Here is a 24,464-nt window from a genome sequence, read left to right as displayed (position 1 = left end):
GGGATTCAAACTGGCACTCTGATATGAGTTGCCAGTGTCACAGTTAGCGGTCTCACCTGATGCTCCATACCATTGGCCCTTAATATTTTCTTTACCCAAATGAATTCCTTTTTTTAAATACAAATTTCCCATGAATTTTTGAAATACCCTTGCTGTCATCAGTACCACTGTATAGAAAAGCAGATTGAATGGAGAAGTGTCAGGTGATTTGCCTGTGGCCCACAGCCATGATAGACCTAGGTTTTGGACTCAGGCTAGTGGACACCAGTGTTATGATCCTACCTGCTAAGCTAAGCTGCCTGTTGGATGCACCACAGCTTGCCCATCAGTGAATTGTGCAGTGGTTCAGGACATCCCAGGAACCAGAAGACCTGGATTCAGTTCCTCTACTGCTTGCATGTTGCATGATCTCAGATAAGTCACTTCATAGCACTGGGCCTGTTTGCTCATTCATCTGCCTGCAAGATGGTCCTAAGGGGGAAATCGACAGTGCATAAAAAATGAAGTCTAACCATTTAGACCGGCAAACTACAGTTCTTATCTGCTAGTTGGGACTTAAACCTGTGGGACCTGATGCTGCCGTTCTCTCTGCAAGTGAACCGGTGTCTAAGTGTTCCAAGTTGGCAAGCCAACTCAACACATTACGGCCTGTAAGCCTTGTCTGTTTTTTAATCTGACCGCAGATCTTACGTGCGTTGGCTGTCTGGGCAGGGACCCAGGGGCTCAGCTCCAGGCCTTTCCCATCATACCTGCCTCTTGGCACTAGCCAGCAGACAGAGCTCTGCCGGCACAGCAGGTGGGACTGCCTCCTATGAGTCTGCAGCAGCAAGCAGAGGGTTAGGCTGGGTGGCGACTGCTTTGCTTGGCTCACCCCAAACCACAGCCTGAGGTAGGTTTCATCCTGGAATAGCAGTTACCAGTGCTTAGGAGGTGAACATGAGGGCAACTTAGATCCCAACTCTCCCTGGACCACAGTGGCGTTCAAGACCTTCTCCCCCACCCAGTGTCTGGACCAGCTTCCCCTGATAAGACAAACAGCAGCAACACAGTTTCTGCTCTGGTTCAGAAGACAAAGTGGACAGAATTGCCTTCCCTGAGCCAGGCACCAGCAGAGGGAGCCAAATTCACTTAAGATGACACATCTCCATGGCACTGTTGCATCCAGGTGTCTACATCACTGTGACTTCCCCAGGGAATTTTGCATAAGCCTTAAACTAGACAGGCTCTCCTATAGTAAGACCTTTTAGGACCTTACAGTTCTTTTTTTTTTTTTTTCCAGAAAGATATATTTATTTGAAAAGCAGTTAGGAAAGAAGAGAGAGATCTACTGCTGGTTCCCTCCTCAAGTGACTATAACAAGGCTGGGGAAAGCTGAAGCAGAAGCAAGGCACTCCACTCAGGTCTCCCACTTGGTGGCAGGGAGCCCAAGCACTTGGGCCATCCTCTGCGCCTTTCCAAACGCATTAGCAGGGAGCTGGATCACAAGCAGAGTAGCTGGGACTCAACTGGCTGCTCCACTTTCTGTCCAGCTCCTTGCTAATGTGCCTGGGAAAGCAGTGGAAGATGGCATAAGTCCTTGGGCTCCCTGCCACCCATGTGGGAGAACAAATGGAAGCTTCTGGCTTTGGCCTGGCCTAGCCCTGGCAGTTGAGGCCATCAGTGGATCAAAGACCTCTCTTTATGTATGTATCTCTCTCTCTCTCTAACTCTGCCTTTCAAATACATATCTTGAAATGAGCCCAGGGCCACAACCCTAGCACCTGTTGAGAAGGCTCAGGCTGCCAAAGAATGTTCTGCCTTAAGCAGCATCTGACCATGATTCCCACCCCACCTACCACCCCGCTTGCATACTTACATAGAACATTTATTGAAGAGGGCTTACAACTGGGAACCTTCTTCTGCCCCTTGCAGACATACACAGACCTCCTACATCTGAGCAATTCCTTCCGCAGGAACTGAGGCCATCCATTTAACATGTCCCCATCGGAGAGCAGAGAGCGTGGTCTCCCAGTCTCCATGGGACGATGGCGTCTCCCTGTGATCACTATCAGTGCCCACACACACAGCTGGCCTGCTTATCATGGCCACTGACCAGCCCAGCCCTCTGTCATTTTTCATACCTCCTCCCTCCTTCATTCTTATTTTAGCCACTCAGACACCCATGCACAGGTGGAAGCAGAGTCCAGTTCATACTGTACACTCTTCCTTAATGCAGCAAAGTATTACTGATTTACATCGGTCCTTCCACTATTTTTTTTAAAGATTTATCTATGTATTTGAAAGAGTTACAAAGAGGAAGAGACAGAAAGATCTTCCATCTGCTGATTCAGATGGCTGCCATGGCCATGACTTTTCCAGGCTAAACCCAGGAGCTTCATCCTGGTCTCCCACGTAGGTGACAGAGATCCAAACACTTGGACTATTCTTCCACTACTTTCCCAGCCCATCAGCAGGGAGCTGGATTAGAAGTGGAGCAGCCAGGACAAAAACTGGTGCCCAAAGGGGATGCCAGCATGACAGGGGGTAGCTTAAGCAGCTGTGCCTCAGCCTTAGCCTCGTTGCCATTTTTTTTAAATTAGAAATTGCTCTCCTTCCTTTCCTCTCTCCCTCCCTCCTTCCCTTCCTTCCATTTTTCTCTCTCTGTCTCTTTCTTTCTATCTTCAGGGATGGTAACCCAAACACTTCAGCCATCACCTGCTGCTTTCCAGCACACACTTGGCAAGAAGTTGGAATTGGGTGCAGAGCTGGGACTCCAACCCAGGTGCTCTGATGAAGAATATGGGGTCCCAGATGTTATACACTGTACCAAATCTTCATTCCTTTAACTTGTCTCTGGCTTTATCTTTGACACATGCTTATTATAGTGTGCCTTCTCCCTAGCATGGTGCTTGGCACACAGTAGACAATAATTATTTCCTGAATGGAAAAAAGTATTGATTTACATAATTCATTTGTTCCAGTTATCTCTTGTGAAGTAACAAATCATTCTGGAAGAACATGATATGAGCCAATCATTTCCTTAATATTCATGCATCCTGAAACTTGAAAAGAACATCTTTGTTCTGGGCCTTCTGGGGCCCACCGTGGAGATGACCTGAATAGCCAGGGATGACCTGAATGGGTAGGAAGGAACCACTTCCATGGAGGCCCCTGTACCCACCAGGCTGATGTCTGGGCTGGCTGGGTGGGCTGCAGTCTGAGCTTGGCTGGCATGGTCAGTGGGAGCATCTGTCTGCTATGGGGATGGGATGGTCACATTTCTTGCCTGACAGATCACTGTTCTGAGAGCTGAGGGCACGAAGTAGTGGCTGCTTCCTGGCTATGTATGCCTCACCTCAGGAGTTACCTTCCTGGATTCTGCCTGCCTTGATTCTGTGGCCCGGAGCAGTTAGAAGGCAGCTCCATTCAAAGGCAGATGACAATAAAGGGCTGGTGGCTTTGGTTTGCAATGGCTGCTCTTGGAGCCAGAGTTGGAGGGAATTCTGTTGTCATTAGTGGCAGGTAGGGTTAGATTTGAATGCTTAGGTCAAAACACACAGAGGCAGTGGCTGAAATGTGATATGCATTTCTCTTTCACACAATGAAACTTGGAAGGATGGAGGCAGTCAGGAATGGTTCGATGTCCACAGCATTAGGTACCTTCTGCCTTGCTCCTTCACTGTTCTCAGTGGATGACTTTTACCTCCTGACCCAAGACAGTTTCTTCGGCTCCACAATCCAAATAGCATAAAGAAGAAAGAATGAAACTTGCATGGTAGCCTAGTGGCTAAAGTACTCACCTTACACACTCCAGGATCCCACATGGGGGCCAGTTCGTGTTCCCGTGGCCCCGCTTCCCATCCAGCTCTCTGCTTGTGGCCTGGGAAAGCAGTCAAGGACAGCCCAAAGCCTTGGGATCCTGCACCCATGTGGGAGACCTAGAGGAACATCCAGGCTCCTAGCTTCAGATCGGCTCAGCTCCAGCTGTTGCGGCCAGTTGGGGAGTGAATCAATGGACAGAAGATCTCCTCTGTCTCTCCTCTCTATATATCTGCCATTCCAATTTAAATAAATTTAAAAAGGGATAAGTAGGTTTTTTTAAAGACAGTATTACAGTATCCTACACCCTCATTTTCAAGGGATATAAGATGCTCAATGGATGCCCAAAATCTCAGAGGATATTAAGATTGGTATATACTAGTTTTTTTTTTTCTGCACATATATACCAGTGGTAAGCTTTAGTGTTTAAATTACGCAAGTGGGAGATTAACAACTGTCACTTGTAATAGAGTAATTACAACAGTATACCATAATAAAATTGTCAAGATTGCCATTCTCATGATGTGAGGCCATCATAAAGTGAACTAAGGGTTACTTGAACCTAATCACCATGATAACCAGGACAGCTGCTAAGTCCCTAATAGGTGGGTAACACAAACAGGGTGGATATGCTGAGCAAGACAGGGCAGGTTCTTTGGTCCAGGCCATTTAATATGGTTTTTGAACTGTGGTTGGTTCCAGATAATTGAAACTGAAGGAAGTGAAACCCTAGATGAAGGGGGGGGCACTGTCCTCTGGGGAGGCATCCAAGCCCACTGCTTATAACCTATCTGTAGCACCCTTAGCCACAGGGCCACAGTTAGCTGCAAGGGAGGCGGGGTATGTCACCAAGCGCAGGCCCCTCCTATGGAGAAGGAAGAGGAAAAGGGATTTTGACCTGCGTCCAGCAGCCCTGTTACACCTGCCCACTCCTGTTTCCTGTTCCACCCAGGAACAGTGGTGGTGGCTGTGCACATTGTACTTTGTTTGCTCTTGTTTCCAGTCCTGTGGGTCAACAGGGAGGGAGAGGAGTGCAGGGTTATAAGGAAGCTCAAGGGATTATGCAGGCAAACATGTCCAGGCTGTGGTTCCTGGGCAGAGCTGGAGCCCCACCCACTCAGCTTCCCTTCTACTTTCCGGGATGGTCCTCTGGAGTTTTGGGGAGATTTTGAAAGCCCAGGCTGAGGCCCTGCCCAGAACAAGTCTCCTAACCCCAGCCCTGGATTTCATGCTTTTGCTCTCTGGGGACTTTAAGCCAGGCTGTACCTTTGCTATCACATCCCTTCCCAGCAAATTCAAACACACCCTTCCAGGGAAGGTGATTTGCAAGCGAGGCAGAACCAGCACGTTGACATCTAGCCTGTGTCTGACACTATACTAAGCTCTGGGATCATGACTGGACCACAGTTCACACTCCTAAGTCTTTTACAGCCTGCCTGTTACACAGCCAGGGTGTGAACTCAACAGTTCAAGTGCTGTCAGAGTGTGATGGTGTCATGGCATGAGTGGTGTCTCTGTCCCCCGACTCTTTCCTCACCAAAAGATTAACTGAGGTCTTCATCCCCAGCACCTGGGAATGTGACCTTGCTGGAGAATAGGTCTTTATGGATGCCATCAAGTTGAAATGAGGTCGTTAGCGTGGGTCCCAAACCAATAGGATTGTTCTAACCACAGCCTTTCCTAACCAGGCCCTGTGGTGCACTGGAAGTCTCTGGTTTTGTGTCCCTAGTGGAACCTAGACGAACCTGAAAGGGTATGGAGTGGCTGAGGCTCCCCTGAGGTAGTGGTTCCTGGCAGGGTGTAGAAGCAAGGGAAGGGGTTTGGGGGGGGGAGGCATTTCAAGCAGGAGGAACCGTGTGTATAAAACATGGTGTAAGCCTTCTTCCTTTCCCTAGCAACTGGAGCTGGGACTTGCAGACTTCATTGCTGAGGTTTGCTTTTGTCCTCCTGCTTCTGTTTAGCCCACAAAAGACAGCCTAGCCCATGACTCCACTCCAGTCCCTGTTAAGTATGTCAGGCAGTCCGCAGCCCCTTCCATCTTTCCAACACACACCTGTAGCCAAGACCGGGTTTCCTGCGCAGGACACGAGAGCCCGGCGTGTGTGATGCCGTGTGTTTGGAAGGGCCAGTTTCATCCAGAGACCTCTGCAGAGTGAAGGATAGAAACTGCTGTGGACACGGGGAAAGAGGAAAGGGACTGTGTTCCGGGGGCGCCGGGTATAATGGCAAGGGGCGGGCCTGCAGCGAGGAGCCTCCAGGTCTCTCAGTCCCTAAGCGGAGTGGCTGAATCGGCCTGCGGGGCCTTGCGGGGATCCGACGCACAGGCAGCCGAGGTCCCTCCTGAACGCTGCCCTGCAACCGGAGGAAGAGGGACGAGTCCCGGGCAGCCCCCGCGGTGGTAGAGGTGTTGGGGAAGCCCCCGTGGCGCTCAGCCGTGCGCTCAGGTCGGGGTGCCGTGCGCGCTCGCGTCCGGCGGGGCGGGAAGGGGCCGGCGCGCAGGTGGGGCGGGCCGGGGGCGGGGCGGCGCGGCGGTTCCGGGATCCGGGTCCCGGCCTCCCCCGCCGCCGCCGCTGCCTGGGGGCGCCGACCGCTGGCCGCAGCTGGCGGGCGCATGTTGGGGCTCGCGGTGCGGCGGCGCTGCCCGCGGGGGCTGCGGCGGGGCCGGGCGGCGCTGCTGGTGCTGCTGGCACTGCTGGCGCTGGCCGGGCTGAGCTCCGTATTGCGAGCGCGGCGCCGAGCTGATACTGCAGTCGCAGAGCCGAGACCTGCGACTCCCCGAGGCTCCTCGCTCTCCGGGCGGCGTGAACCGGTCCTTCCCCGGCCGCCGGTGCCCGCGGACGCGCTGGGTGCGCGGGGCGAGGCGGTGCGGCTGCAGCTGCAGGGCGAGGAGCTGAGGTTGCAGGAGGAGAGCGTGCGGAAGCACCAGATCAACATCTACCTCAGCGACCGCATCTCGCTGCACCGCCGCCTGCCCGAGCGCTGGAACCCGCTGTGAGTGCCGGGTGGTGGTGGGGTGCTTCAGTCTCTCCCAGGTGGAGAGGGGGCAGGGGTCTCTGGGTAACACAGGCACGACGAGTCTTGGGGTCTCTTCGGGAGCAGACGATGGAGGTTCCCGTAGCGTTCCAGAGGCAGGCAAGTTAAGAAAAGAGAAACCAGGCAAATCTCAGGAACCCGCCAATGTGTTATTGAGTCTCTGGTGAAGTGGTTGTGCTGCAGGGCTGGGGGCCAGGCCGACAGATTTAACGGGAGGCACCCAAGACATAGGCTCCAGGCACTACTCTGCCCTTGCCCCGCGTGCTCTGCCAAGCTCCCGACTCCTCCGTGGGGACACAGGCTCCATTCATTCACGCGTGTTCCCCGGGCCACCCACGGAAGCACCTGGATGGGGAAGGGGATGTGGGGTGGCACTGGGCAGGCAGGTGGACGTGGCTGGAAGGCGGGGCAAGAGGCTTGTCTCTCGTCTGTCGTCTCTGTGCGAGCCTTATTCCTGGGCTGAGGTGGAGGGAGGCAGGCGGGAGTGGCTGTAGGACATTCCTGGTGCTGCTCCAACAGGGTTCACTTCTATGGGTGGTGCAGGAGCCAGAGTGGTGGCAGGCCTAGTTCCTGGTAGAGCTGCTGGCTGGTGGGGAAGCCTTCTGTCGCCTGTGACCCTGGGCCCTCTGGCCTTGTCTCGCCTTCCCACCTGGTCTTCCTTATTGTTTTTAAGCAAACAAGGCTCAGAGAGTCCTTGTTGGAACTGATGGGGCAGCCTGCTGGGTGCACCAGGTGCCTGTCATATCCTCTTCTCTCCATGCCACACCTGGGAAGCAGGCTTGGAGGGGACTCGTGATGTTGCCGGAACATGGTAGAGCTGGCCTCTGTGGGCTGCCAGGCTTGGCATGAGCTGATCTCAGGGCTGTAGGCCTTGTTTCTAGGAACCTTGTGTCCAGGGAGGTCACAGATGCAAGGGAGGGGTCCCTACCTCTGTCCCAGCTGGTAGAGCCCAGATGCACTCAGAAGGAGCTGTCCCTCCTGTTTTGGGGAGAATCTGCTTGTACCTGGCCGCATTGCTTCCACCTGAGCCTAGCTACCAGGGTTGACAGTAATTCTCCTGTTCCCCTCTGGATGGTTTCCTGCACAATTAGCTCCTTGAGACCCCATGGCTGCCCAGTGTGGGCGAGGGTCCAGGGCTCAGCCCCAACTCCCTTGGGATGAAATCTTTCTTCTCTGGCACACCTGTTGGGTGATTCAAGCCGACCAGGTGGCACCTCCGACTGCCATTTGCTCTGGCGAAAGTGGGTGGAAGGAACACAGCCCCGAACACCACAGTCTCCCAGGAGCACACCAGGGTTTTCTTCTTTTTCCTGCTGCCAGGAACATACCTGGGTTACATTTGAGAACCAGCCAGGGTTTTGTTTCTAAGTTTTTCCTTATCCGGAGCCAACTTCCTTTATTGTTGGAAGTTGTGAATATTTCCTTGATGACCTGTGGGGCTGTGGTATCCCGTTTCCATGGTGACACAGCTACCTCCCCTCCCTCCGTGTTCTATCAGGATTTGCTGTTGCAGGGACCCAGGGAAGTTAAGCATGATAAGGAGTGTGAAAGCCTGTTGCTCTGGCCCTGTAGCGAAGCATGCATGGCTGTAGTTGTCTGGCTTACGGGAAAGGTGGGCGTCAGCTGGGCAGGTCCCAGCCTGACCAGGCCAGGCAATGAGTAAGTTCCATGTGATCATTAGCGCCAAGGCCTGCTTGGAGTCCACCTCATTTGATTTTGTTTCTTATTTTATTATTGTTATTATTTTTTAGGATTCATGAATTTACTTGAAAGGCAGAGGTCTTCTATCTACTGGTTCTTTCCCCAAAATGGCTGTAACAGAGTTGGGCTGAAGCCGGAAATGCATTGTGGTCTCCCACATGGGTGGCGGGAGCCTAAGACTCTGGGCTGTTTTCTGCTGCTTCCCTAGACATGATAGCAGGGAGCTGAATTGGAAATGGAACAGCCAGGACTCAAAGTGGTTGTTGTATGGTATTGTCCATGGTGTGGCAGATGGCCACTTAACTTGCTGTGCCACAACCCTGGCTCTAGGCTCCTCTTTTATTATACAGTAATGTCATCCCCTTATCCATATCACCTGTAATGGATGCCTGAAACCTTGGGTAGCGCTGAATTCTTTATATCTTTGGCACCATATCACCACATGATAATTGACATAGCTATCAAATCACTAACAGCGTGGGCTTACTGGGCAAGGAACTGATCCCTGTACTGGTTGGGCCAGACTTAAGTGGCATAACAGTTCATCATCATCATCCTACTCCGAATAGGGTCAGCTTAACCTGTGTGCATTATGCTGGCATTATCCGGTTAATATTTTCAGACTGGTTGAACAAGTGGCTAAACCTGGAGAAAGTGACACCATGACCCATAAAGGTGACAATGATTTATACGGACTGAGGTCAAGCTAGGGAACTGGAAGGGCAGACTGAGTTCCTGGTGCAGGGCTGGGGTCCCCCGAGGGCCTAACTAAGAAGCAGGGGGTTATTGGCTGCTGGAATGGCAGAGCTGGGGAGGGCCTGAGGAAACATCCATTCTAGCCAGAGCCAAGGCCAGGCCCACAGTCCCACAGCAGGACTGGTTCTAGCTACTAAGTTAACTCCCTTTTGGGGTGGGTTCAGTGTTTTTGTTGTTGTTACAAAAATTGTACACATAAGACAAAAACACGAAAGACAGTACTCATCAATAAACCTAGCACCCAGGGAGGACCATTGTTAACATTTTGCTCTGCACCCTTCTAGACTTTTCCAGGTATGGAATTAGGTCAGTACACAGCTAAGTGTGTGGTGAGAATATGCTCAGATGTGAGCACAGGTGCTTACCTGGGCTCACCCAGGGCAGCACGTACAGCTGTTCCGAGGGCAAGGAGTCGGCCGTGACCCAGGTATCGTTTGGTTCGTCTCAGTGTGTGCGGGGCTTGGCAGTATGTCTGCCCATGCTGGACAGGGCTAGACCAACAAGGAAACTTTGAGTGTAGACTCTTAACTGGGAGACCAGCGGATGAGAGCAGTGCTTTATTTCTGTTCATTACAGAGCTGCATTTAGGAGTGAAATAATGGGGATATGGAATCCTTGCATGGTGGTACACTACGTAGAGGGTTTGCAGTCTTCTCAGACTCCACTCGTTTGATCCTGGCGGGCAGTGCGAGTTTTCACTATGAGAGGATAGCCAGCTGAAGAGCCAGGCGGCTGAGTTTTGTGGACATGGGGGATTTTTTTACGTATTGATGCCAGGGCTCTTCCTGAATAGTGATGTCAGGATTTCTGGGGGCAGGACCCAAGCTGAGTCGGATGTGCCATCTTGACTGGAAGCTGCCGAGTCGGCGCCTGTACATTTCTGACTCAGACAATTTGGAAGGTGGTTTTGAGGGCATGGGAGAATACCGGAACTAGGGAAGTGGGGGTGAATAATAGGTCAAGCGCAGTTGACACTAAGGGTGACCTCATAGTATCTTCGGGAAGTGTGTTAGGAGGAAATACTTGCTAATTTAGGTTGCACCTCCCAAACCCCAAAAGCTAAAATGCTTTCAAGGTTGCAGCTTTTTGTGATGGCACAAATGGAAAGTTGCACACCCCAGTTCATGGCTGGCCATTGTCAAAGCACAGGTTACACTGAAAATATTGTATACAATTGCCTTCAAGCTGTATGTATAGGGTGTATAGGGTATATAGAGTACATATATAGTGCATGATCTTCCTATTATGCTTGGGTCCTTTTCCCTAGTGTATACACACACACACACACACACACACACACACACATATTCCAAACTCTGACAAGAGTGAAAGCTCAGGTATGAACCATTTCTGGTCCCAAACATTTTGGGCCAACCTCACTTTTCATGGAACGGGAGGATCCTGAGGTGATCACTGTAACATCGTTGTCATTTGCATTCTGACATATTTAAAGGAAGGAGAAAGCACAGTGGAAGTGCCCCTGAACGTGTGTGCTCTGCAGATGCTTGTGTGGGGTTGCTGTGTATGATGTATGTAGCCATATGGAGATCCTTCAGCCCACCAGCCAGGAAAGCAGGCAACCAATACACAGGTGTTTGTGTTTTTTTTGACCATTTGTTCTCATGTTAGTATTTTTAAAAGGCAGATTTTCTGAGAAAGTATAAGAGGCAGAGAGAAAGAGAGAATCTTCTATCTGCTGTTTTCACTTCCCAAATGGGCACAACAGTTTGGGCCTGAGCCAGGCTGAAGCCAGGAGCAGGGATCTCTTCCTAAGTCTTCCACATGAGTGGCTAGGCCCCCGGCACTTGGAACATCTCTCGCTGCCTTTCCAAATGCCTTCGGAGGAAGCGGGATCAGAAGTGGAACAGCCGGGACTTGAACTGGTGCTCCTGTGGGAAGCCACCATTACAGGTGGTTGTCTGGCTTTAGTCTTGTTAGTGCTGTGGATTGGGTCCTGGGATGGTGAGGAGGTAACTCTAAATAAGCATTCCAACGAAAGTGTGTCTTACTGGAGTCGGCAGGAATGGGGCTGGCTAGGATTTTTTTTAAATGTATGTATGTATTTTTGGTGAAAGGATAGTTTGCTGGTCTACTGCCCTAATAACACTATTTTTGTAAAAATGTCTCATGGAAAGTAGACTGATGTTTCTTTTGCTTCTCAAGCTAGTTTTATTTTAGTCATGATTTCAAATTCACAGTTTGGGTTAGTGTTTTTTTTTTCAAAATATGTTTATTCATTTATTTAAAAGGCAGAGTTACAGGGAGAGAAAGATCTTCCTTCTGCTGGTTCACTCCTCAAATAGCTGCAGTAGAGAGATGGGCCAGGCTAAAGCCAGGAGCCAGGAACTCCAACTACGTCTCCCACATGGCTGCACAGATCCAAGCATTTGGGTCATCCGCTACTGCTTTCCCAGGCTCATTAGACGGGATCTGGATCAGGAGTGGAGCAGGTGGGACTTCAACCAGACCCATATGCATTGCTGGTACCACAGGCAGCGACTTTACCAGCCATACCACACTGCTGACCTTGAATTAGTACTTTCTTTTTAAACTTATTTTTATTTGAAAGTCATATTTATAGGAGAAGGAGAGACAGAGGTCTTCAATTCACTGGTTCACTCACCAGATGTGTGCAACAACCAGATTTGAACTGACCTGAAACCAGGAGCTTTTGCCTGGTATTCCATGTGGATGCAGGGTCCCAAGGCTTTGGACTGTCTTCTACTGCTTTCCCAGCTACAAGCAGGGAGCTGGATGGGAAGTGGAGCAACTGGGATGGTAACCGGCACCCATGAGGGGTGTCAGCACTTGCAGACAGGATTAGCCAGTTGAGCCGTTGTGCTGGTCTCCTCTCCCTGCAGTTATATTTTCATGATGCCCTTTTTCCAACCCATTTCTTTCTTGTGTGTCCATTAAAAAAATGTATAGCTTTAATTTATTTGAGAGGCAAAGAGCGTTTCCACTCCTCAGAAGCAGCAGTTGAGGTTGAAGCCCTGGGTTGAGAACACAATACAGGCTTCCACGTGGGTGGCAGAAACCCAGCTATTCAGCCATCACCACTGCCTCCCAGGTCTGCCATTAGCAGGAAGCTGGAGTCAAGTGCTGGAGCCAGGAATTGAACCCAGGTACCCAGTGTGGGTTATGTGCATCCCAACTGCCAGGCTAAGCACTCACTTCTTGTAGCCATATGGCTTTCAGTTATTTTTGAGTAGTATGCTGTTTGATTTTGTTGTTGTTATCACTTAAAAAAAGACTTCATCTTCAATTTTTAACTAGATATTTATACCCATTTATATTTTTGGTGTTTCCTGATACTTTTGAATTCAATTTCTACCTTGTTTCATGCTTTCTATCATTTACTGGCTTTTCTTCATCTTTTCCTTCCACTTTTTGAGTTGCCGTAAGTTTTTCCAACTGTGTTGTTCCATTTTCTTATCTTTTAGCTTATGTCTACAAATTTACCTGCTTTTATTTCTTCAGACTTATTTATTTGTTTATTGCTTTTCTTTTTTCCCCCTCCTGGATCCAGCTTTCTGCTAATGCAAAGTTTATTTTTATTTGAAAGGCTGAGTTACAGAGAGAGAAGGAAAAACAGAGATCTTCCATCTGCTGGTTTACTTCACAAGCGGCCACAACAGCCATGCTGAATTGGTCCGAAGCTGGAAGCCAGGAGCTTCTTCTGGGTCTCCTATGTGGATACAGGGTCGCAAGGCCTTGCACCATCCTGTCACTTTCCCAGACCATTAGCAGGAAGCTGGAGCAGAAGAGCATCCAGGACATGAACCTGTGCCTGTAATGACAATGTCACCACAGGCAGAGGATTAATATACCATGTCACTACATTGGCTCCAGGGACTCGTGGTTCTTGATGCAGAACATGTTATAGTACTCTGAGGAAAGGAGAAAGGAGTGGGCAGGTAAAACACAGTCTCCTTGGCCTGTTGTACCAAGGGAAGGCAGTCATGATACCCTTCAGCCAGTTCACTTCCTTTTGTATAATGCACAGACATGGGTTGTACTTGTGGGTAGAATAATACCAGTAAAATGTTTAGCTCGCTGCCTGCCCTGTGGCTAGCGCTCTATCCTGCTACTGTTATTTCCAGCTCTGTAAGTATAAACCATGCTGAGAACACAGGTACCAACACAACTTATAGACAACCCATTCCTCCAAAAACCCAGGCATACACCAGGAACTTAGCCTTTGGGTGTCTCACTAGGGTAAGGCATCAAAGTTAGCTCTGGGCTTCTTATTGTGACCAATGAAAAATGAGAATAGCACCCTATCTATAGAATCTAGCAACAGCAGTGCAAAAAACACAGGAAGATTTCAAGGAAACCACCTATCGCTGCCACTCGAGGAACTAGAGAAGCAAGAACAAAGCTAACCCAACAATAACAGAAAGAAAGAAAAAAACAAAAAACAGAGCAAGAAAAATAATAATAAATAAGCACAACAGAGAGTGAAAAAGAGAAGCGGTCAGTGTCACATGGAGATGGTTGTGAGAAGGTAACCGAGTGAACAAACCCTTGCTGGATTAGCCAAGGGAGAGATGGAGCCTGGAGCAGGGCTGGGCTGCCTTATCTCATCCAGGGAGAAACAGCTTTCACAAGCCAGAGAAGACAGTGGTGAGGCAAGCTCACAGTCATGCTGGGAGAATGTGTGGAGCTTCTTCAGGGAGGCTTGAAGAAGGAAGCACAGATGGTCCCTGGCGGAGAGAAGAGGAGGAACACCATGCTAAGCTGTGGCTCAGTGGGAGTGTTTGCTATCTACGGGGAGCTAAAGAAATAGGACTGAACTATACCGAAATAATCTGTCTTTGTGATGGGAAAAAGTCTGCATGCTTCTGTAAGCAGTTCTCCAGGGCAGACATTACAAAGTAAAATTGAAATACACAGAAAATAGAAGACCTAGCAATCCTCTCACAGAGATAAAATGTAATATATTCTATTTATTGCTTGGGTAAGCACACTTGCACACATGTTGTTATTTATAGAACTGGTTACTTATAGATTTGGACTGTTACTGAATTTGCTAGAATCACGGTATTTTATGATCGGATGGCCTAAAGATGATGCTTTTGATGGATGTGTTATACTTCTTCATACAGCTGTGTTAGAATTTTTCTCTTTATTGGACAGTGATATTACTTACAGTTTTTTTTTTTTTTTTTTTTTTACTGTTATAAATAGTGTTACAAGGAAAGTTTTGACAGTAAGCTAGCTTCAGGGTATTCAGGGCTGAGCCGAGTCAGAAGCCTGGATCTTCATCCCTGTCTCCCACAACATGAGGGTCAGGGTTGTCATCTGTTGCCTTCCCAGGCTCTTTAGCATGGAGCTGGGTTGGAAGTGAAGCAGCTGGGACTTGAACCGGCAGGCACTCTGATGCGGGATGCCAGCATTGCACTTGGTGGCTTTGCCCACTGTGCCACAGTGCCAACCCCCAAGAAGGTGAACACTGAAACTTTGGGTGGGTGTTGCTGAAGCGAGGTTTCAACATGATGTGATGACCCAGAGGAAGTCCTCTCATTGGCGTTCTGGCACAGTGTCCGCTGCCCAATCCCCTTGATCTCACACGGCAGTGGAAAGACAGAAAGTGCTGACGTACCGCCCTGGGTCTACTTGTTTGAACAGAGGAGAGATACATTTTGACCCAAAACAGTAAGGATGCAGTTTCCGAAGTGAAGGTGGTTCTTCACATTGAGTGAATTTCCTTTGAAAACTTCGCCATCCTGATTTTTGCTTTCTAGTGTCAGCTGTATCTTTTTCCCTCTTCAGGTGTCGGTGGTCTCTGGGGCTCCTCGGGCACAGCTTAGCACCACCACCCAGGTTTTTGCTTTCTGCCTAGTATCCAGGGTGTTAATACTGTGGACACACGTATGAGTACTTTTGTACACACATCCATGTGTTATATTTGGGAGGGCGGGACTGTTTTGGCAGGGGTGAGGAAAGAATGAGACTGGGGAGAGCATGTGTAAGGTTCCCTAAGATTCAGATACAGGTTCAGCGTCCCAGTTCAGACATGCTTGGGACCATCAATGTTTCAAATTTCAGATAGTTTTGGTATTTGTGTTTTATATTATGTTTTTGCATCTATTTAATGAGATATCTTGGCAGGGGGATCCAAGTCTAAACATGAAATTCATTTATGTTTTCTGGAAGCCTTACACATATAACCTGAAGGTCATTTTTTAAAAAAAGATTTATTTTTATTGTAAAGTCAGATATACAGAGAGGAGGAGAGACAGAGAGAAAGATCTTCCATTTGATGGTTCACTCCCCAAGTGACTGCAATGGCTGGAGCTGAGCCAATCTGAAGCCAGGAGCCTCTTCTGGGTCTCCCACGCTGGGTCCCAAAGCTTTGGGCCATCCTCGACTGCTTTCCCAGGCTACAAGCAGGGAGCTGGATGGAAAGCTGGGCTGCCGGTATTACAACTAGCACCCATATCGGATCCCAGTGCATTCAAGGACTTTAACCGCTAAGCTATTGCACCGGGCCCTGCAGGTCATTTTTACACAATGTTTTTGTCATTCATGCATTTTGACCATGACCCATCACCTGAGGTCAGGTGTTGGAATTTTCCACTTGTGGCATTTGTGTCAGCCCTCAAAAAGCTATGGATTTTAGTGCATTTTGGGTTTTTGGGCTAGGGATGCTCAGCTCATATGTATCTATAGACTAGAATTTCATTACGTAAACATTGTTTCTTCTTTATGTGTTAAATTTTTACTTTGAAAGCATTTGAACCAGAAGAAAACATGTAAGAAAGGCACAGCAAACTCTTGTAAATGCTCCACTCAGATCCGCCGCTACCATCTGTGTGTGCCCTCTCTGTGTGCCCCAACACCAGAACACACACTCAGATCCAGAGGTGCAGTCCTTGCTGTGTGTAACCTCAGCATGTTTTCCAAGAACAAAGACATTCCTTAATCCAGGGATACAGTTTGCAAATTCGGGATTTTTTTTAAATAAAAGTTTTATTTACTTTTATTGTAAAGTCAGATATACAGAGAGGAGGAGAGACAGAAGATCTTCCATCTGATGATTCACTCCCCAAGTGACCGCATCAACTGGAACTGTGCCGATCTGAAGCCAGGAGCCAGGAGCTCTTCCAGGTCTCCCACGCGGGTGTAGGGTCCCAAGGCTTTGGGCCGTCCTTGACTGCTTTCCCAGGCCACCGTCAGGGAGCTGGATGGGAAGTGGGGCTGCCAGGATTAGAACCAGCACCCATATGGGATCCCGGGGCATTCAAGGCAAGGACTTTAGCCGCTAGGCCACTGTGCCAGGCACAGGACATTTGTTTTTATATATATAACAACGGATTTCTCCAGCTATATTCACTCTTACCATTTTTATTTCTTTGAGAGGCAGGGAACTCTATCCAAGTTTTCCACATGGATAGCAGGGTCTCAATGACCTGAGCTTGCCTGGGTACACAGTAACAGGAGGCTGGAATCTGGGGGCAGAACTGAGATGTGAGATGCTCTGATGTGGAATGTGGGTGTCTTAACTACTAGACCAATCTGCTTCAAGTATTGAAATATTCATAGATGTTGTGGTATATTGGAGTCTCTTTTTAAAGAATCTTAGAGAAGTGGATACGACATAGTTGAAGCAAGATTGACCATGCATTGAGTTATTGATGGATCCCCACGAGTTTCTTATTCTACTTTTTCAAAGTTGTCATGGTAAAATAAAAAGGGAGGGAACAAAAAGTGATTGTGTACGGGAAGGGCTTTTCACGAAGCTGGATTTCATCATTCTACTGTCATCCCAAATGTCACCTCCTCAGAGAGGCCCTCTGGGATTGCCTGGCTGAGGGTGCTCCTCTTGGCATGGATCACTTTTGGTGATAACCGACTGGCCCCTTGAGGGCAGGCTCCCTGGGGACAGGGACTCGTCTACCTGGTACTTTGTAGGTGATCAGGAACGGGGGAGTCCCTGGCTGATAAGGGGCTCATGATTCACAGGCGTCAGATGTTTGTGCCTCCCGCTCTGTGCTCTGTCCAGCAGGCTTCACCCTAGCTGCCCAGGTGATCTGGCTGCACTAACACAGGGTATCCCATTCTCAAACAGTGAGGGTCAGCCCCCGGTGCTCAGACTCTTCCTTGGCTGTGTCTGCTCCTCCTGCATCTTGCCCTTGGCTGCCTCCTACTGATACGCAGGAAGCAGACCCTGTGCTTATTCTGGTGCCGCTGCTGAGAGCTTATCATCAGTGGCTGTGAGGGTGGAATCCTGTGCCCACCAGGGATTCTGCTGTCAGCAGGGAACCTGCACACCTCTAAACAGAGGGAACACATTGGTTCCTGACACTGCCAATCAGGACTTAGCCCCACCTCAACCCACAGCTGCCACATAATGACGCCCTGGGGAGAAGGGAGGTTGAGTTCCTGGCTGTGCCCTTTGCAGAGTCCTTCTGGGATGTTCTTTTTGGCCATAGTTCTATACCAGGAGGTCAGTGCTCCCGATGTGTGAAGCACAGGCTCAGCCGGTCTCTGGGAAACAGGGCATGGAGCCAGACACTGTGGTGAGTGGCAGTTGCCAGGAAGAAGGGTCCAGAGACTTCCTGGAGAAACATAGGGCTGAGCTGCCCCAAAAGAGGGCAGAGTGTTTGGCCAGCAGAGAAGGAAAGAAAAGGCATTACAGGCAGATGGAGTAGTTTGAGCAAAGCTTTACAGCAGGGTTGGCATGGGTGGTCACATAGGAGAGCTGCTACCCCCTCCCTTCTGATCAGTCTAGTCTGTGTGTGGCTTAAATCTGAAAAACTGCTTTGAAGCCTCAAAACAGCACCCCATAGTCACAGCTTGTTGTGCATCAAGGTTAGGACCTTTTTAGAATCTTCTGGAAGCTCCTAGTGGCACACAGTGCATACCTGCTTCAGGTCACCTCCCATTCCCCCTGTCACAGGTCTGGCTTGATCCCCAGTGCTAGCCTGTCCTGGGCTCTCAAATGCTGAAGTGTGTCATCTCTGCAGGTGCAAGGAGGTGAAATATGATTACGATCACCTGCCCAAGACATCTGTCATCATCGCGTTTTACAACGAAGCCTGGTCAACTCTCCTCCGGACAGTGTACAGCGTGCTTGAGACGTCCCCGGATGTCCTGCTGGAGGAGGTGATCCTGGTGGATGACTACAGCGATAGAGGTAGTCCCAGCGTGGGTTCTGGGGAGGCCTCTCCTTCTGTGGCAGTGTCTCGAGGAGAGAGGGGAATGTAGGAGGGTGGGATTGGCCCTCTGAGGACAGGCTGCCTGTATCCCACCTGGGCTCAGTGGAGACGTTGGGATGACCAACACAGACCCCAGAAACGCAGCAACTATAGTGAGCAAAAAATTCCCTTGGACTGACCACCACACCAGCCAGTGAGACAGTGACCTGGGGTGGTGAGGGTGCAACGTGGCCAGGGCCAGATCACATAGGGCTTTGGGAAGTCACCCCAAGAGGCTGGGGCTTCAGTGTGAATTCAGCAAGAGCCAGGAGAAGGCGTTAGGGGGTGCAAAAAGATCAGGGTTGGTATGGGGAGCTCCCTGGCCTGCTGCGTGGAGAGTGGTCACTGTTGCTGAGCACAGAGGTGGGGGCAAGGATGGGGGCAATGCCCACCCATAGAGCCTTGGCTTGGGAGGGACTTGATGGGCATGTCCACCATGAAGTCAGCCAGAGCATGTTGGGCCATGAGCCTCAGGGGGCACTCAGTGTGCATGAGGGGAGATAGCAAGGACATGATGACAGGTAGGATGGTGGGCTTACTGGCTACCTCGACCTTGTTTGCAACCCACTTTCCACCTCCTGTTCCCCCTGGGATTGGCAGCTCCTGCCTGTGGGGCATGTATTGTGGCCAGTGGTCAGCACAGAGGCAGCCCCATGTGGCCTCGAAGCTGGCATCCAGGTGTCCTTGTGGGGCATGTGTTTGGGATTGTGAGTCACACAAGACAGAAATAGCCCTGTTACACCACGGCTCTGGCGCGGAATCCCAGGCTGGGTTGGCAGACGCTGCTCAGCTAGAACCCACAGGGCATGAGGGGCAGGAGTATGGGAGTGGTGTCCCGTGCAGTGTGCAGGTCAGGCTGGGGTTTGGTGCCATGGGAAGCCTCCTGGGCACAGAGTTCTGGGGGGAGAGCCCCTGAGTCTGAGGGAGGCTTTACTATGACCTGCGGGTAACAGTGTGGGTAAAGCAGCTGACGTTGCCTCAGTTTCCCACCAGGGGTGTATCCACCTCTGCACTGTAGTGAGGCATCAGTGAGATGGTATGTAGGACAGAGCCTCACATAGTGACCAGCACATAGTAGGCGCTCCTCTGTGTTTCCTGTTGTGTGGTCCTCCAGGGGTGGGGTGTTTTAACTGTCCATGTAGGCATTCATACTGGGGTATGCTGCCTGGTCTCAAATACCCCCATTCCTGTACCTCCAAGCAGCATACAGTCTTAGCCAGTCTCAAGTGGGGCTCTACTCCACTGTAAAATTGAAGTCATCACAGATCCTACCTCATAGATCCCAGTGAGGATGAAGTGAGTTAAGGGAGACAGGTTGGGTGTGGGGTTAATACCTGGCAATGAGTTAGCTGTGCTTCACCGATAACTTTGCCTCCTGAAACACCTTGAAAACCTTCATGTGAGCACAGTGCACAGCGCCATGCTACAGACTGGTCCATTCAGCAGTCAGCGTCAAGTGTGTTAGTCATTTGGGGAATAAACAGCGCCTCAGCGGCAGGCAGGCATAGTCCTATCCGTCACAGCTGGGTCCTCCTGTCCACCTGTTGCCGTGGACTGACTTGTAGAAGCAGGGGAGCCATGAGTGGAGCAGTTCTGCTTTGTTTGCAGTGTCAGGGCTGGGAGCATCCCTCCAGGTGCAGGTGGGCCACTTGGGCAGACAGAAAATGAGGTTGGCAAACTCATCCTCCTCATGTAGCCAGCTGAGCTTCGCTTGCAAAGCTGCCTCCCTTCACTCCTGCCTTCAGCTTATTTGCAGTTATAGTTAGGATTTAAAAAAAAAAAATTGACCAGCACTTTTAAGAGTTGGGATGATCCCGGCCTGGTGGCATGGCCTAGTGGCTAAAGTCCTCGCCTTGAATGCACTGGGATCCCGTATGGGCACCGGTTCTAATCCTGGCAGTTCCGCTTCCCATTCAGCTCCCTGCTTGTGGCCTGGGAAAGCTGTCTGGGAAAGCCTGGGATGGCCTGAGGCCTTGGGATCCTGCACCTGCGTGGGAGATCTGGAGGAGACTCCATATTCCTGGCTTCTGATCAGTGCAGCTCCGCCCGTTGTGTTCACTTGGGAAGTGAATCAATGGATGGAAGATCTTCCTCTCTATCTCTCCTCCTCTCTGTATATCTGACTTTGCAATAAAAATAAAATAAATCTTTAAAAAAGAAAAGAGTTGGAATGATCCAAGAAAAATTTTCGTGCAGTAGGAAGCACCCCTCTTTTTTAAAAACAAGATTTATTTTTAAAAATTTTTATTGGAAAATCAGATATACAGAGAGGCAGAGAGACAGAGAGGAAGATCTTCCATCTTATGATTCACTCCCCAAGTGACTGCAATGGCTGGTGCTGCACTGATCAGAAACCAGGAGCCAGGAGCTTCTTCTATGTCTCCCACACACAGGTGCAGGGTCCCCAAGGCTTTAGGCCATCCTTGACTGCTTTCGCAGGCCACAAGCAGGGAGCTGGATGGGAAGTGGAGCTGCCACGACCAGAACTGGTGACCATATGGGGATCCCAATGCATGCAAAGCAAGGACTCCAGGTACTAGGCAGTAGCTGGGCCCACACCCCTCTTTTTAAAAAGGTTTTATTGAATATTCCCCTTGACTGGCGGTTGAGAACATGGAACTGAAGCTCCAGTGGATGTGGGGAGTCTCTTTTTTTTGAGTGGTTCTCACTGGTTGCCACCTGACTCCCTCCGGGAGAAGGGGCACATGGTGTCCAGTCTCAGCCTTGCCTGTGGAGTCGGGATTGCTGGGGGCCGGGCTCTTCATGGGAGCAGGCTTCCAGCTCATCCCCTGTCCCACAGCTGGCCACACTTTCTCCGTGTTTAATAAGGATGAGAAGTGGCGGCAGAAAGCTCTGAACAGTGGCATTCACCAGTGGAATCTGCAGCCGGATCGATTGGTTCAAAGCGAGGCTGTTTGGCTGGTGTGCCCTGTGACCTTGGGCAGGTGGCTTAGCCTTTCAGGACTCAGTGTTTCCATCTGTAAAATGGGGATGATGCTAGCACTTACCTCCTCTGCTTGTCCTGGGACTTGGAGAGCCATTTGTAAGTCACTTAGGCCAAGCTTACACAGTAGGCTTTCTTGGGGCAGCTGCAACTGTTGTTACTACTGTACACTCTGTAGGGTCCCTGGGAACATTTATATGAATGTGATTCCTTTTTTTTAATAAACATTATTATAGGATGGCTTGTGTTACTTTATTTAAAGATTTATTTAGTTGAAAGGCAGAGTGACAGAGGAGAGGGGGAAGACAGAAAGAAAAAGATTTCCCATCCTCTGATTCACTCCCCAGGTGGCTACATAGGCCAAGACCAGGCCAGGCTGAAGCTGGGAGCCAGGGACTGCATTGAGTCTCCCCCGTGGGTGGTAGGGGACCAAGTGCTTCCTTCCCAGGGGCATCAGCAGGGAGCTGTGCATAGCAGGGAAGCGAGCAGCTGGGACTAGAACAGTGCTCCAATAGGGATTGGTGGTATCACAGCGGCTTAACCAGCTATGCCACAACACTGCTCCCTGTGTGTGTGTGTGTGTGTGTGTGTGTGTGTGTGTGTGATTAAGTGTTCACTACTCAGACCACAGAATGTTATGGTAACAGCTCTATTGAGAACATTCACATACCATAGGCTAACCCAGCTGAGTGTAAAATAAACTATGTGTGTATTTTGATGGACTCTAGAAATCCTTCAGGACACTTCCAACCTTGGATTTAGGACAGGTGAGGACATTCCCAGGTGACAAAGCCAAGGAGGCTTGCATCTGGGGACAGGAGGTAGCTTGGGAAGGGCTGTTCTGCCAGCACCATGGTAGTGGACCCTTACCCTCTCTGCTTACCTCCCCAGAGCACCTGAAGGAGCGGCTGGCCAATGAGCTGTCAGGCCTGCCCAAGGTGCGCCTGATCCGGGCCACCAAGAGGGAGGGTCTGGTGCGAGCACGACTGTTGGGCGCTTCGGCAGCCAAGGGGGACGTGCTGACCTTCTTAGACTGTCACTGCGAATGCCACGAGGGGTGGCTGGAGCCGCTGCTGCAGAGGTACGTGGGCTGCCCCACAGGGAGGGACGAGCTCATGGTGATGGGTTGAGGGGCCACCTGGTGCCTGGCATCAGAGATCCCTGGGGCAAGTCCCCTTTCATGGGTTCAAGTTCCCCACATCTGCTGCATTGGGCTGGGGAGTCCTCAGTGACTGGATGCGTGAATGTGCCCAGCACATGCCCGCCTGAGGGAGCTGGTGGCCAGCTCAGTGCCTAGCATTGCTATTGACTTTTATTAGTTCTTACACCTGTTTGTCACAGAAGACTCAGTGCCATCAGCCCACAAGGGACATTACTGTGAGTCTTGGAGCATCACCCCCTAGGGATACATGGTGTGATGCGTTTTTACCCACTGCAGGAGAGCCAGACAGGGGCTGGGACCCAGGACATGTGAATGTTTGGTGTGAATTTCTTTTTAGATTCATAAAGGCAGAAAAAGGACTATCAAAATCACATGTCTCATAATGATTCAGGCCTGGGTTATGTTGCCTTTATAACGCCCTGGTCATAAAGTGTCCTCTCCCACCCTTTCTGCATATTCATATTTTGTGGAGGAGTGGGTACACAGAAGCCATAGTTAGGGCCCACTTCCAAGACAGTTTCCTTTGCCACTCACTCAGCTCCTCTCTAACTCCTAAACAACTTCTCTAGAGGCTGCCAGCCACTTTCCCACAACTTTTGCTCTCCCCTATCCTTCCACATTCCCACACTCCCTCACTGTCACATTCCCTGACTCCCTCACTCCCACACTCCCACACTCCCACACTCCCACACTCCCTCACTCCCACACTCCCAGTCCCACACTCCCTCACTCGCACACTCCCACACTCCCTCACTCCCACACTCCCTCACTCCCTCACTCCCTCACTCCCTCACTCCCTCACTCCCACACTCCCTCACTCCCTCACTCCCTCACTCCCTCACTCCCTCACTCCCTCACTCCCACACTCCCAGTCCCTCACTCCCTCACTCCCACACTCCCAGTCCCTCACTCCCTCACTCCCACACTCGCACACTCCCTCACTCCCACACTCCCTCACTCCCTCACTCCCTCACTCCCTCACTCCCACACTCCCTCACTCCCTCACTCCCTCACTCCCTCACTCCCTCACTCCCTCACTCCCACACTCCCTCACTCCCTCACTCCCACACTCCCTCACTCCCACACTCCCTCACTCCCTCACTCCCTCACTCCCACACTCCCAGTCCCATACTCCCTCACTCCCACACTCCCTCACTCCCTCACTCCCACACTCCCTCACTCCCTCACTCCCACACTCCCACACTCCCTCACTCCCACACTCCCACACTCCCTCACTCCCTCACTCCCTCACTCCCACACTCCCAGTCCCACACTCCCTCACTCCCACACTCCCTCACTCCCACACTCCCTCACTCCCACACTCCCTTACTCCCACACTCCCACACTCCCAGTCCCACACTCCCTCACTCCCACACTCCCTCACTCCCACACTCCCAGTCCCACACTCCCTCACTCCCACACTCCCTCACTCCCTCACTCCCAGTCCCACACTCCCTCACTCCCACACTCCCTCACTCCCACACTCCCACACTCCCTCACTCCCACACTCCCTCACTCCCACACTCCCTCGCTCCCTCACTCCCACACTCCCTCACTCCCATACTCCCTCACTCCCTCACTCCCACACTCCCACACTCCCTCACTCCCTCACTCCCTCACTCCCACACTCCCTCACTCCCACACTCCCAGTCCCATACTCCCTCACTCCCACACTCTCTCACTCCCATACTCCCTCACTCCCTCACTCCCTCACTCCCACACTCCCTCACTCCCACACTCCCTCACTCCCTCGCTCCCTCACTCCCACACTCCCTCACTCCCACACTCCCTCACTCCCACACTCCCTCACTCCCACACTCCCTCACTCCCTCGCTCCCTCACTCCCACACTCCCTCACTCCCATACT

At 50.7% G+C, this 24,464-nt stretch overlaps 1 protein-coding gene across 1 annotated transcript in view; it reads left to right on the top strand.

Annotated features, from left to right (window-relative positions):
• The first annotated feature begins 6,333 nt into the window (after positions 1 to 6,333).
• GALNT12 (polypeptide N-acetylgalactosaminyltransferase 12) overlaps positions 6,334 to 24,464 on the top strand; it is a 35,542-nt gene continuing 17,411 nt past the window's right edge. Inside the window, exons 1-3 of the mRNA XM_004581173.4 lie at positions 6,334 to 6,789; positions 18,261 to 18,430; positions 22,327 to 22,516. Of these exons, the coding sequence (XP_004581230.2) occupies positions 6,410 to 6,789; positions 18,261 to 18,430; positions 22,327 to 22,516 (740 nt within the window). The 5' untranslated portion in view covers positions 6,334 to 6,409. The remainder of the gene's footprint in view (positions 6,790 to 18,260; positions 18,431 to 22,326; positions 22,517 to 24,464) is intronic.

Source organism: Ochotona princeps, chromosome 14 (genome assembly GCF_030435755.1).
Source record: "Ochotona princeps isolate mOchPri1 chromosome 14, mOchPri1.hap1, whole genome shotgun sequence".
Taxonomy (NCBI): Eukaryota; Metazoa; Chordata; class Mammalia; order Lagomorpha; family Ochotonidae; genus Ochotona; species Ochotona princeps.
This window is presented reverse-complemented; position numbering and strand designations above follow the sequence as displayed.